We start from the raw sequence: 14,820 nt of genomic DNA on the forward strand, positions 1-14,820 counted from the left end.
GCCTCCTTCCAACCTGAGCTGTTGCCAGGTGAGGTGAGGTTTGTTCTCCCTACAATTAGGGTGAGTAAGAACTACACTTTTCATGTATTCTAACTGTACAGAGGTGTGAGGTTTATGCCACATAAATGTATGTTTTTAATACTGTGTTACTTTTGTTTCCCACATTTGTATATACAGGAGAAGATACACCATCTTCCTCTGAATCTATTGGAGAATGGTTAAAAATCACGTTCCATATCACGATAAGTAAGTGTTGCAGTAGCAAATCATAGGTCCTGAAGAAAGCCGTTATAGGCTGAAACATGTCGACCAACTAACACACATGATAGATAGCAATTCCTTGCATGCTATCAGCATACTGCTTTTAATGATACCACTTTGATGGTCAGACCCAATAAAGTTTTTTATGTCATCAAAGTAGGTATTTTTAATCACGAGGATTATTTTCCTATTCTGTTCTTTTTTCTGAGCACTGCAACTTTTGCCCCTTGCGCTCACATACTGTCTTCTGTTGGTTGGATGCTTGATCCCAGGGTCCATTATTAGGCAACCTCAGACTCTCCCTGAGGAGGAGCCTAGAGGACACCTTTTTTCCAACAACCCAGATGACGAGACTCCACTTTTGAGTGGGCTGATGGGTACTTTTTCTAGCCCTCTAGACTCTGTATCTTCTCTGTCTCACCTCTCTGACATAATATTGTCATTTGTTTAGATCAACGGCGTGGTCTGAACACGAATATGGGACACAATTAGGTTCCAGTAGATTTCTCATTTCCAGACTTTGAGTACCTCCCGTGTTTTTTTGCTGTTAAGTTGGGGGACAAGGTACCTTCTCGGTCTATAAACTAACTCCCCTAGGACCCTCCACCACTCTTTTTGTTTTCTTGTAGAGTTCCACTACCTCTTTTTTCCTTCAAAGGAGCCCCCAACTTACTTGACACCTTGGTGCACACGAGGCCGAGATTGCAGACCAGAGATACCACCAATACACTGTGGAACCTTACGCCTGTGCGAGGGCATTTTCCTTGCGGATCATGTAGCGCATGTCCGCAAAATTACAAGACAGACAAAGTAGACATTGGCACAACAAGACCGTGGTTGCTAAAAAAACATACCAATTGCAACATAGAGGGCGTTATATACTTGATAACCTGCCCCTGCTCACTTAGGTATGTTGGTCACACCACTCAGAAAATGAAAGTTCGAATCAGCGAACACAAGAGCGCCATCAGGCACCAGAAACAGTCCACATGCCTCACCTACCCCTTTCTCCCCATGAAACACCAGGCAGAGGATTTGTGGTGGGTGATACTAGAGCACCTGTATATTCCACCACACATCAGTGATGTCTCGAAATTCCTATTCGTAAAAGAACAGAAGTGGATTTTTAAGCTTCAGTGTGATATCCGGGGTCTGAACGATGCCATCCCCTGGGTTTCCCTGTAGCCTCTATTATCCACGCTACTATGCTACATTACATCAGTAACTGACACATGGTCCCATGTTCAAATCTCTCATCCTTTAAGTTGAAAATCATTATTAGACTATGGCAATTTAAAACGGTATGTGTCATCCTGACTACAATTATAAATCAAATATATGTAATTGTTAAGTGTTTTTGCTGTCAGGCTGTGTCAGTGATTTTGCCCTTTTAGTGGTGATCTTTTAAGCGATCCCTAAATGCACTGTGCTCACGCGCGCAAATATAATGCAAGCCTTCTTATCAGCCACTGTCAAGTTATAACCAACGTAGACTCTTTGACTGGAGGACTGGACTACAATTACAAATCAAATAAATATAATTGTTAAGTGTTGTTGCTGTAAGGCTGTGTCAGTGATTTTGCCTTTCTTGTGGTGATCTTTTAAGCGATCCCTGAATACACTGCGCGAACGCGCGCAAATATAGTGCGAGCTTTCTTATCAGCCACTGTCTAGTTATAACTAACGTCACTCTTTGACTGGAGGAGCTTAAAAGGATCGTACCACAAGAGTAGGGACTTCTTTCCGACTCCTCCGAAATTATTGTACTTTCATCTAGACACAGCTCATGCATTTCATTGAACAGCATACAAACTCAGTGTTGCGCGCGTAGAAGTATAGTTTCACAAAACAATTCACTGAGCATGCGCGCTGATCAGTATGCGCTCGCGAGCAATATGACACAATACATATTACAGCACATGCGCACTAAGAATAGAAAACAGATTAGTGTATGCCATTTCCGATCTAATGAGCATGCGCTAAAGGAAAGGCGGCGATCTTGATATTAATTGGTCGTTTTAACAGGCAATTTTACCACTTAACAACATTATAAATACGCCAAGTGCTGTCCAGTTGGTACCTCCACTTCCTCTTGGATGACCGAGAGAGGTACCGACGGACAGGTGAGAACTTCTGGGTCTAAGAAAGGGTTTTTCGGGAACTTCTCAGACAAGGAACAGTCCTTTCTCATTAGTTGTAGCACCCTTTGGTTCTACATTATAATTTTGGCATTTCAACATCGTACTGCCTCCCCCTTGCTTACTCACTATTTTTCACCTCTTTGGTGAGCTGAAACAGGACAAGAGGGACTGTGACTTTTGCCAATACTTTGATAAATCCTATTTAGCAATAAATGGGATATTTTGCCGATCCTGTGTTGAGTCGGTTCACGGTCTGATGGTGTGGGGCCCATTACTTTGTAAGCTAGGTTTTTATGCAGAGCCAGTGAGCCGGACACATTGTCTGACTTAATGTGTGTCCTTCCATTTTTTTGCATGTAAGAGCTGGGCCTCAATTTCCCGAGTAGGTTGCCGGGTGAGGTGAGGTCTTCTCCCATATAAAGCTGGGTGAGTATCTCAGTGGAGGGTAATACCTCTCTGTGATAGAGATATAATACTCTTTTGTTGTTGCTAAGTATAAAGTACTTTTGCATGTGTGTTGTTTGTGCAGTTTCTTTGTGTTTTAAGTGGCTATATACATTTGTTGTAAATTCTCTCTTTATGTTCTAACAGGAAAAGAAAAACTTATATCTCAAGGATACATTGGGGCTCCAAGGTCCTCTGAGACTTCTGTATTGTAAAGTATGAGTCACTTTTTCACACTTCACTTCACCATGTATAAATTGCAGTAGCTATTTCACCTTTGGGTCCTGAAGAAAGCCGGATAATTATTCCAATAGGCTGAAACATGTCGACCGTCCTGCACAGCGCCACTTTGTAGTTATTAATTTTCACTACAGGGCGTGGTTTTAACTTTGACACTTAGACAATTTCCATTAAACATATTTTTTGTCTAGGTAGTTAATTTTATTTCTCACCTTCACTAGAGCACTGCACTTCATCTTTTCCACTCTTTGAGCATTATCTTGGTTAGAGTCTTTTCAAGATCCACATCCGCACCGTCATTTGATGGTTTTGGCGGTATTTGGATTGAATACCAACTCCCACGTGACGATACTCCGCCATAAGGGTGGTCTGATGGGAATTTCTCAGCCAGATATGACTCATTATACATAGTATGTCGCCTCTTTTTTCCTTAGTTTTCTGTACAACAACACACATTTTTTGACCGGGTATCCCCATTTTGTGGTTTGTGACTTTTAGAAAAGTTAGCATTTTTCTTCCCTTTGCCCTTTTGTGCCTATAACCTGGCCTGGGTCACATGACTGGAAGCAACTGACAGACTTTGTGAATTCCTCCCAGACAGCCACACAATAGAGGAATAGAGGATTTAGTTGTCTCCGAATGGGCTCTCTGCCGGTAGGATTGGGGTAGACATGAGCACAGCTCCACTTACTCCCTAACGACCCTGTATTGTCACTTAAGTCAGCTTGGAGCAAGGGTAGGGGTGGCAGAATATTCCATGCACTTCAAAGCCACTTTCTAGAAGCTTTTCAACCCTGCCAGAACCAAGGCACCAGGGTGTAAAATTAGGATCTCAGACACCAAGGGGCAGATTTACAAGCCCCTTGTGACACTTTTGCGTCACTTTTAACATGGAAAATGTGATGCAAAAGTGGCAAAAGGGTCTTGTAAATCTGCCCCCAAATCTTCAGTACACTTCTGGACCTGTGGATACTCTGGCAGGAAGAAAGACCCCTGTGCTGCAAGAAGAACTGCCACTATGCTGGACTGCTTGTTCTATAATACTGCTGACCTGCTGGATTGCTGTCCTGTTTCTCCTGCTGCTGTGCTACATTCTGCCCGGAGAAAAGGACTAGATCTTCAACTGGCCCAGGACCTCCAGTATGACTCACAAAGGATACCTTGCTAGCCTTCTGTTCAGAGCAACAGGGACACAAAAGGCTTCTTCCCTCTTAAACCCACACCTGAACCCAGCTTGAGTGAATCCTGACCTTCGAAGTGGTGCCCGTCTAGTTCTGGGCCCTTGGAAGTAATGACAAAAGTGCCCAGATAGCCAGAATGCAAATGTGGGGACTTCAATCATCTTTGGCTAAAAATCTTTCTAACAACCAGGAAAAGAGAGGGACCAACCTGCTCGCCTGTCCTCCTCAGGTGCAATACCAGTCAATTTGATTCCGAAGCTTTGCCCTTTTAAGTTCCTCTACACAACAGCAAATCTGTTTCAGCATTCCTTCGCCAAAGGGGTGTCCATCCTCATGGAACTGTCTTCAGCTACAACCCTCTACCTTGTCTCGCTGGGTATTTGACTTCTATTTGAGAGACTCAGTCCGAATGTAGAAATTTTCACTGCTACTTTGACCCAAGGCTATATGGCTACAACACTCCCTCATTGGACACCTCCCACAGCCTTGACTCGCTTAAGTTTACTTTCACAGAACATTTTTTCACAAATTTTTGTAAGTCCAAAGGTAAGCGTTGATCGGGCCCAAACCACTTCTGGTATCTGAACTGTGCTCCATAGCAGTTGGCCATATTTTTTTACCTTTACCCTTTCTCGTCTGACTATATGTTCGTGGTTGCCGCTTTGATCTTTTAGGTGCTAGCTTTAACCAAAAAATTAACAAATCATAACTATACTATTTGAGTTTTTGTGGTTTGGTGTCAAATAATTTATTTAAAAAGCTTCTTAAAATGTTCTAAATTGGTTTGAGATTTTTCTTATGTTGTGTTTTCACTTTATTACTGTTTGTGTGCTGCATAAATATTTTACACATTGCCGCTAAGTTAAGCCTGACTGCTTTTTTGTGCCAAGCTAACCAGAGTTAAGAACAGGTTAATTAGTGACTTTTTGTGGTTCACAATGCAAGGGATTGTATCTGTTGCTTGACCAGGGCACACACCTTCGTCAACCAACAACCCTACTTCTAATAATAAAATAACATATCATGACATGACATTATACGGCATGACATGACATTACATAACTTACCATAACATAAAAGTACGTTACTGCTCCCAGAACACAGCTACTTTTGCTCTCACCGTATGCTTGCCTTCGTACAGTGGCCCGCAGTCTTTTGGCTATGCGGGCGCTATATTAATACCACATACATGCACACAGTAATATTATTTTTGAATTGACAAGTTAAATGGTAAAATAAGTGAAAACATCTTCAGCATATGATAGAAAAGTATATTTCCCATATTCTCCTGACAGCCACGTTTAAATAAGTCTATTACAAAACTTCATACTCGCAATTTACTATAAGTCAAATACTTTATTAAAAGCAGAAGGTAGCATTGCATCTACAAGTTCATATTTATTCAGTAGTCTCTGATGTATCGAAAGGACCCAACCCGGGGGCTTATGGCTCCCCAGTCACTGTATCTTCTGTACTCTCCTGGCCTCAAGTAGTACTGACGTCCTTTGTAGTTTGGCTCTTCATAGAAGATCCAGTAACCCTCCAGCACGTTGCAGGAGTGGATGTCGTTGTAGTTGAACTCTTCAATGACATCCGGACACTCCTCAGTGAACTCCATCATCTGACCTCGGAAGTCCTCCCTCTCATAGATCCTGATTCTGAAGGAGCCGTGATACTGTATGAGGAAATAGATTGTGTGCATGTTATTGAATGAACCATTTTCAAGCAGGCATTGCTAATCATCATTTCGCATGCAAGGTACTTTCTAATATAAATGACAGTAATCATATTGTCCTTGACATTCGAAAGTAGTTTATTCAACTGATTTGTGCAGCTGAAGCCCAACATATTGAATACAGAAACTGTATGATTATTTTTACTTTTTCCTGAACACAAAATATTTGAAATAACTGATGACATAGAAAGAGGAAGGCAATCATGATATTAAGTAATGAGTCAGCAAATAAGTGTAGTCTCTACTAAAACCATGGTACATTATTGCTGTGGTTTCCTGAGCCATTTTAATCATTTGCATTTGGAAACGCTGCCGTCAGCTTATACTACTCTAAAATCAATCAATCAATAGTTGTGGTTTGCACTAACAATTCCAAAATACCCATGCACAAGGGCACACAAAATATTTGTGAAGAAATTCTGTGGATCCTATCTTTTTCTGCGTCTCCTATATTTGTGTCCTGTTTGTAATTGCTCAAGCGGGTTCATATGCCCAGAGCAGGAATGCTGCAGATGATGTCCAGCAGCAGTCGTTTCTTCTCGGGAGAACCCTTCTGGGGCAAACATGTTTGCAATATGGTAATAATTGCACTTTCCTTACAGCGCATCCACAAATCACATTGCAATTGAAACTTGTTTTGTATATTTATGAACTCTGACCGGTCCAAAGCATTTCAGAGCCTAATTGAGGCCCATTGTACTTGGAAACAAGGAAGTAGAAGAAATGGTTCAAGTTAATTGGCATACCTAAAATAGAAGGGTTTTTCTCAACAATGCATCATATTAGCAAATAGGATGGTATTTGCCCTTGCCTTCTTTCAAATAAAATATCTGGAAGATTGAGTAATTCAAAATAGAGGCACATCATGGAGTCTGAAGGTGAATGCTTTGAAGCCTGTCAACAGTACAACTATAGCATTGTCTCTTTATTTAGGATCTAATCAAGTATTTGCTATAGGGTAACATACATTTACTATTTTACACTTAAGCAAAGTAGAGTTGGTGCATAATTCCAAGGGCAATGCCTACAAAAAGAACATTCTTGTAGTTTGTTTGGTGCACTTGATGTTACCTTAGCCACCCTGATGGATGATGAGCTTCTGTCCATATTCTAAATGAGGCCCTAAATTTGGGTCGCAATTAGATAGGAGGCTGTTTTCAAAACTGGAGCAGAATAATGCAAGGAATTTTCGTTTATACAGTACATTCACTGAAAGAAAATCCTGTCAGCTTCACATTATGTCATGCCTTTAAAAGATCTGATTAGTTCTTACGGTTGGTATTCACATTACAGTACTCCATCAAATCAGTTATGTGACTACCGACAATGCCTCCTGAACCGGAACTGTCTTAATGTAAAGGACACTAAAGTATGTGCAGACATGCACACAAGCGCAACATGTGTATGAAGATACGATGATCCTAACAAACGATTTGTATTGTTTATGTCAACACGTATTTACCAAACGTGATGACCCTGAACTTAACTGTGCCACAAATGGTTAATATATATGTATATATTTTTTTTTAATTAGTTATGTGATAGGGGGCTGTACAAAATGGAGATGTTAGTTGTGCAGGATCTGAGGCATGTGCACATAATAGCTCTACAATTGTCACCTTACTGGGAACCAAACACTCCATTTTAACACTTGACTGTTTCAGGGAGGCGAAGCAGAATAGCCCAGGCCCAATCAGGGCAGGGGGAGGTATTGTGGGCCAGTAATCACTGTCCCCTTGCACACAATAACAACAATCAATAGATCATTGTCCAGTCAGTGTTTTTTCTTTGAAAATAGATAAGTACATTTGCTACATACACAGTACTAAATACTGGTCATTCATTTAAAAATATATACATTAAACAGAAATAATCTGTTTCTGAGCTGAGCCAGAGAAATATAACAATTCTGGAAGACCCAGAAGGTGTACACTTAGGTTACTGAGACCTGCACCTTCAAGGTCAGCATGCATATTTCACCTTAGTTTGATACCACACTGGACTATGCATTCTCACATAGAGCAAAACTTCATTTCACAGCAGATTTTACCTATGTGTATAATACAGTAACACTAGTGATAATCCAGTAAACACTACCAAACTATATAGGAATGCCCACAAATATTAGAAGGCAAACCGCAGGTCAGACCCTGGGAGGGTCCCTTCTACACCAGGCTACCTGTCCTCTTTTACAGGGCTTTGCACGACTGTGATCTCGCAAGTGCAGCCCGTACACGAGTGCACATGCTCAGGCACACATGTTCATATGTAACCAGCCCAATGCCCCTTACCCTACATGTGCCACAGCAGACTTATTTTAAAAGGCAGACACTGGTAGTAAATATCCTCAGTCCAATTACCAGGAAATTACCATGGCTGTGACTCAGATAGGGAGACCAATCAACATGAAAAGGACTAAAAGTCATGTGATCATAATGTGAAAAATCTGGATGGAGTAAATGGATGAAACACATTTTGCTACAGGGGACATTTTCAAAACATTGTCTAGCGAACAGTCATTATCCAGTATATGAATTTAGAAAAATCCTCTCAGATTCATATTATGTCATGCCTTTTATTCACCTTCCAGTAATCTAACAAATCAGTTAGGTGTTCAATAGACCCTCTTGGACCTAAGTTTAGTACTCCAATGTTCCAGAAAGTGATTTATAGTTGTATGTGCACCGAGAAAATAGGAAATGTGTATTTATAAAAAAGTAGATTATGCAGAAACAGAAAGCAGGTGCTGGGTAGAGCTACTGTTTCGAATGCAACTATGTAGGAATGACTGCATAGGGTTGGAAACAGAATCAGGTGATACTTACATGTGGGATCATGCTGCAAGAGCTAATCGAGTCATTTAAGCCCATCCAATGCTGATAGTTAGGGTAGTCTCCCTTCTTCAAGAAGTACTGGTTGCCTTTGTGGTTAGCGCTCTCATAGATGATCCAGGAGCCATTGCCAACTTTAATGGAGTTGCAGCGACTGAAGTGTGACTTCAAATCAATACTGTCATTGCTGCACTCGTAAGAGCGCCCCTTGTAGTTCTTGTCCTCGTAGAAGGTGATCTACATGGAAGAAAGGTCATCTGTGTGAGATCAAAATCCTGACAGACCTTATTCTAGCTTTAATCATGCCTACGTCTTGTTAATGCCTGTGTCAATTTGAAAATATTATTATTTATTCAGGGTGAATAACAAGTTTTGTCAAAATTAACACATAAAAAATGGCAAACTATACTTTGGTGGCCATAGAATCTGGAGAACCCTTCCTCATCCAGTAGCCAAAGTTTATAACCTAAGATTTTGGCTTGATAAGAATCTTTATACCATCCAAGTGAGCAAGATTTCCTCTTCCTTAATTCGCCTGCACTTGACATTTCTTAGCACTATAGAAACTGTGGTTTCGTGAAACTGAATTTGTTAAACTGAGAGTCTGAGTTGGACTTGCAAGGATTGAAACATACGATCTGTAGGTCGCTCCAATTGTCCTTCTAGCTGGGTCGGACACTGATGTTTCGTGATAATAAACTTCACATTCATTGTATCTTCAGCTAAGTTTGTCAAGTGAGCTACTCCCGTCACTATGAATACAATGTTATGTGGTAAACCATTACTATCATGCATTTACAGTCACGTGCATAATTAGATGCATTTAGACATCGCTATACACATTGCCATATGATATGTGAAAACAAACAACTGCAACTTTGCTTCTTGTTCATTCATGCCCTGAACTTATAAGTATTTGACCGATGTCACTACAACATATGCAAGAAACGGCAAAGCCAATGGGCCTGCGTTCTGACTGAACGTGCCTGCGTGCTTCCATCCAGTGTTTATCCATTTGTCACTCATAATGGCACTCATGCGTTTACTAATCCACCCACTCACTCATTCTCACATTAACTAATTCATCTGTCTGCAATGTCATAAGAACAAACTCACCAATCAGTGAAGGGGCGCTTTTATTTTTCAGTAGTGCCTAAAGGATTTGCGACGGGTAAGAAAGTGCAGTCAGGGTTTGTGAGACTGCTAGTTTGGAGGAGGTATGACTAAACAGGCGCGGCTGGTGCAGGTAAGAGAAGTGGGGCGGGTGGGTGGGGGAGGTGACAGACGACGGAATGGGAAACATAAAAAATATTTTAAAAAACAACTTGCGCTCACCGCATCGGGATGTGCAAAAAGTGGATACCAAGCTATGGGATTTTATTTAAAACGTCCTTTTAGTAAAACGTCTAAATCTAGTTGTTATTCTGTTGATAGATGTGTCAATCGTTATTGTGAATCTGTTCATGTGACTGAATACTCGTTCCCGTAACACCTACCAACCTCATTTTCTGTCTGAACGCGCCCGTGCTGTGCGCGTGCTCCCTCGCATCCAATGCAGCGCGTGTTGAGAGGGGGGTGGAGCAGTGAGGGGAAGCATGCGAGGTGGGTGGGGGAGGGCAGAGTATTCGCAGAGGGGTCATTGTGTGTGCAGAGCAGGCAGAAGCAGATTCGTGGCATTTAAATTAGTGGCACAGTCCAAACATAAAATCGATCAAATTGAATAAGCATCACAAATGGATCACTCTTCTACCTACTGTGCGTCCTAATTTATATTCATTGTTGGTCTAGTGTTCTAGAATCCACCAATTGCTCTATTAAGCCCTCACCAACTTCACTATACAATGGCGCAGGGCACTAATGGGCCCTCATCGGAGATCGCAGTTTTAAATCATTGTATTAACAACCAGCTTAGGGCACACATTAAGTACATAAACTATATAATACTAACGTCATAATTTACGGAACTACGATGGCAGCCAGTAGCAAAAGAAAAAAACTTTTCAGGACAACTTTACTATTAGTGTTTTACATTTATCCGCAAATCTACCTCAAAGTAGTTCCTTACCTTGCCCATTGTGGATGGTGGTGATGTGCCCGTCCTCAGTTCAATAGGAGCCTCTAAATGCCGGGTTTATATACAACGTGCCGCCTGCTGGATCGGCGCACACTGGACAAAGGGAGAGCAGTTTCTGTCCACTAAGTACAAATTACACCTTTTGTTGTATGAGGCACGTAAGAAAATTCTTTGTGCACACCAATTGTTCACATTTGCTTACCAGTGTTACCTGTTACTGCTGGACTGAAACACTAAGCATTCCTCACACTTTTTGCTACTGTGCATTATTTTGTGGTACTCATAGTGTTCCCACGGAAACAGAATATTTAGAGGGTATATCATAAGAAGGTCTGGATTAAGCACTGAAAGCAGCTGTGTGTATGATTTGTTCAGTGGCGCCATACTAGGGTGACCAGATTTTCGAAGCAAAAAACCGGGACAGCCATTGACATGGAAATAGGACTAAATGTTGGCACTGGTCAGTTCAGTGTCAACATTTAGTCCTATTTCTCTGTCAATATCTATCTATCTATCTATCTATCTATCTATCTATCTATCTATCTATCTATCTATCTATCTATCTATCTATCTATCTATCTATCTACCTACCTACCTATCTATCTATCTATCTATCTATCTATCTATCTATCTATCTATCTATCTATCTATCTATCTATCTATCTAACTATCTACTGGCAGTTGCCAGTAGGTAGTTATAGTTAACCCCTTCACTGCGGCGGGAATTCCGCCGCAGTGCTAGGGGGTGGGGGGCAGCACGGCTCACCTGCGCCTGTGACTGAACCGCTCCGTCACGCGCCTCGGGTGAGCTGTGCTAGTGACGGAACGGTTCCGTCACGAACGCGCCCGCTCAATAGAATGTGACCGTTCCGTCACTAGCACAGCTCACCCGAGGCGCGTGATGGAACGGTTCCGTCACAAGCGCTGAAGGGGTTAAGACATTGTTTCTATTCCAAAAGTTTTTTTCATTTGCCAATATCTTTGACACCATTTGACAAATCTTCGCTAAATTTTCAAAACTAATGGCCCACTCACTTCAGCTGCTGTATTGCAATTTTCAGGGTGATTTGTCAAATGGGGGCTGGGAAAAGGGGGGGGGTCCCGTAACGCTTTTTCTCCATGGAAACTTTAGACTTGGCTACAGCCCAAACTGCTGAACGGAATTACACCAAATTTGGGAAAAACTTTCCTCTTGGTTCAGAAAGCACTCTTTTTGTTAAATAGTGTAAATCTGTTTAGTAGCTCATGAGAAATGTAAACATTTTTCAGATATACAAATATGGCCGTGGAGGATCCATGAACCCTCCCGATCTTGTGCCTGCAATCGGATTGGCTGCCAACAGTTCCAACCAGGAAGTATTGGCAGCCATCCTGTGACTCAGTTGAACTGAGTCACAAGGAAAAAGGTTAAAAAACAAAAAATTGAGAAAAAGGGGCAGGGTAGAAACACCCTGAAACCCTAGACCTACTCCAGGGGTCCCACAGGGCCAAAAAAAGCATTGAATCCACAAATCCAGATGAAATAAAAAAGAAAGAAGCACAGGCTCCCCAGCTTCATTTAATTAGGCCCCCGGGTTGGCCAGGTCCCGGGGGCAATGATCTTAATACATGCGGGGGGGGACCTCCCCATCCCCAGGGCTATGTTCATTATTTGCGGGGTCACGCATGCTGCCTGCAGACCCAGGGACCGCCACCATCCCAGGGCTATATTCAGCCCCCAAAACAGCCCTGGGGAACACCACCTATCCGGGCTTTAATACTGTTGGAGGGGGGCCGAGCAGGCCCCTTCGTGCCATAAATGACCATGGGGACCGCCATCTCCCAGGACCGGCTCCAGCAATATACCTGGGTGCCCACGCCTGGGACATTAAAGTTTGCTGTGGGATGGCAGGAGCATAAACCGCTCCTTGTGTTTGCTTTGTTCGCCCTAAGCTGGCCGGGTATGCCCACACGAGGGTCCCTTGCTAACTTTGCCACTGGATTCAAGGTAACCTGGGTGATGAGGGCTGTTAGCCCAAAACCGTCTCAGGATGCTTGTTTCCAGACCAGGGAAGACATGGCTTGGCAGTTTGGGCTGGACTGTTCCCATGAGGCACAGGGCCAAGACTGATTTGCATATAGCTGTGTCTGAACTGGGGTGGAGAAGTGAGCTAAAGAACGATGATGGATGCAGTCCAGATCTGTGACTGGGGGGGGGGGTGGGGGGGGGGGGGGAGTCTGTGAAAAGTTTTAGCGCTCCGTCCATCAACTCCTTGTGTTTGTTTTGTTTGCCCTAAGTTGGCAGGGTATGTCCAGACATGGGTCCCTTGCTCACTTTGCCACTGGATTCAAGCTAGCTTGGCTGATAAGGGCTTTTAGTCCGAAAGCGCTCCCAGGATGCTTGCTTCCAGTCCAGGGAAGACATGGCTTGGCATTTCGGGCTGGACTGTTCCCATGAGGCACAGGGTCAAGACTGATTTGCATATAGCTGTGTCTGAACTGGGGTAGCGAAGTGAGCTAAAGAATAATGATGGATTCAACCCAGATCTGTGACTGGGGGTGAGTGTCTGAAAAGTTTCAGTGCTCCGTCCATCATATCCTTGTGTTTGCATATATATTTAACAATCATAAACTTTAAGAAAACACTCAGTCACTGGATGATGCTATCACTGAAGTCATCACAAATGTCATCAGTGACGCCACTGACCATGTCATGAGTGATGTAATGTGTGAGTTCATAAGCAGTGCATTGTGGGGGTGCGAGTTACTGTTAGCTCAGCTAACCATAACGGCTGAATTTCTCTGGTTTTGTACGAGTGAAATGTCAGCCTAACTATAATTTCCCAGTAACCTTAGTTTTTTCCACGCACCCCCTCACCCAGGCCATGTTTGGCCCCCGGGATCCAATCCCCCGGGGCTTGGCCATTTCTTTTTAAAAAATGTTGCTTTGTTTTAAGGGAGGGGGGCCGCTCTGGAGTGTCCAGGCAAATCCAGGACGTCTGGTTACACTAGGCCATACTAAAGGTTAAATACAAAAGTCTGACCGTCCTCGAAAGGGAGGGGGGGGCTGGAGTGCATTTTGCCCCAATTCCACGTCCCAACCTTTTTCAAAAGAAATAGACCACAGTTCATTTTACAGTGTGGATTGTAAATAATGAATACAGAATCATAGATTTTACAGCAGGTTGTAACAGAAAACGAATTACGCTTATAACACCTCAGCGTAGGACACTTCTTCATCATACTTTCTAATTAAACCTTAAAGTGCATCAAAGGGCATTGTGATACAGCAATAGGTTTCCATACAAGTATATCAAGTATGAGTATATAAGAAAATATATTTCCCCTAGGAAACATTGGATGAACTGCAAGATACCATTGGTGGAGAGAAGAACCAGTGTCAATCCTAAGCACTGTGAAGATTCCATACGAAAACATTTAGAATGTAAAGCATTCGCTTGTTGATCATGAACTTCTTTGGTGTTTAGGTGTAAATTGATTATGGCAAAATTGGTGGTGTACTTGTTCGGCAATAATCGCGTGGTGTTCATAGATTACCTAGGTGTGGGCATAACTGGCGTAATTATCTGTCAAAGCAGAGTGTAACACAACAGTAACCACAGTACAATACAACAACATCATATTGCAAGAAAACAGCTCAAAACACACCACAAAATCACCACCAGAAGAAAATGAAACACAGCACATATATACATTCTTACTACACACTTCCATCTCCAGAAATCTGATTCAATTCAATTTGTAAAGCTTTATTCGACATTTGTCATAAAAGCATCCTTCCTATCCCTAATACAATAAATACTATATTTAAAAATAATTTTAAAACACATATTAAACATTTTGACAGCCGAATATTACATGATAAATACAATACGGTTAAAATTCAGATCATTTCTATAAAAAGAGACAATTC

At 42.1% G+C, this 14,820-nt stretch overlaps 1 protein-coding gene across 1 annotated transcript; it reads right to left on the bottom strand.

Moving 5' to 3' along the window:
• Positions 1 to 5,609: 5,609 nt before the first annotated feature.
• On the bottom strand, positions 5,610 to 10,926 carry LOC147730545 (gamma-crystallin-1-like). Its single transcript, XM_086958585.1, has 3 exons — positions 10,899 to 10,926; positions 8,828 to 9,070; positions 5,610 to 5,942 (listed from the first exon to the last, which is right to left on the bottom strand). The coding sequence occupies exons 1-3, from the start codon at positions 10,905 to 10,907 to the stop codon at positions 5,670 to 5,672; spliced, it is 525 nt and encodes a 174-aa protein (XP_086814711.1). The 5' UTR covers positions 10,908 to 10,926; the 3' UTR covers positions 5,610 to 5,669.
• Positions 10,927 to 14,820: the final 3,894 nt, after the last annotated feature.

This window comes from Lissotriton vulgaris, chromosome 2_1 (genome assembly GCF_964263255.1).
Source record: "Lissotriton vulgaris chromosome 2_1, aLisVul1.2, whole genome shotgun sequence".
Classification (NCBI taxonomy): Eukaryota; Metazoa; Chordata; class Amphibia; order Caudata; family Salamandridae; genus Lissotriton; species Lissotriton vulgaris.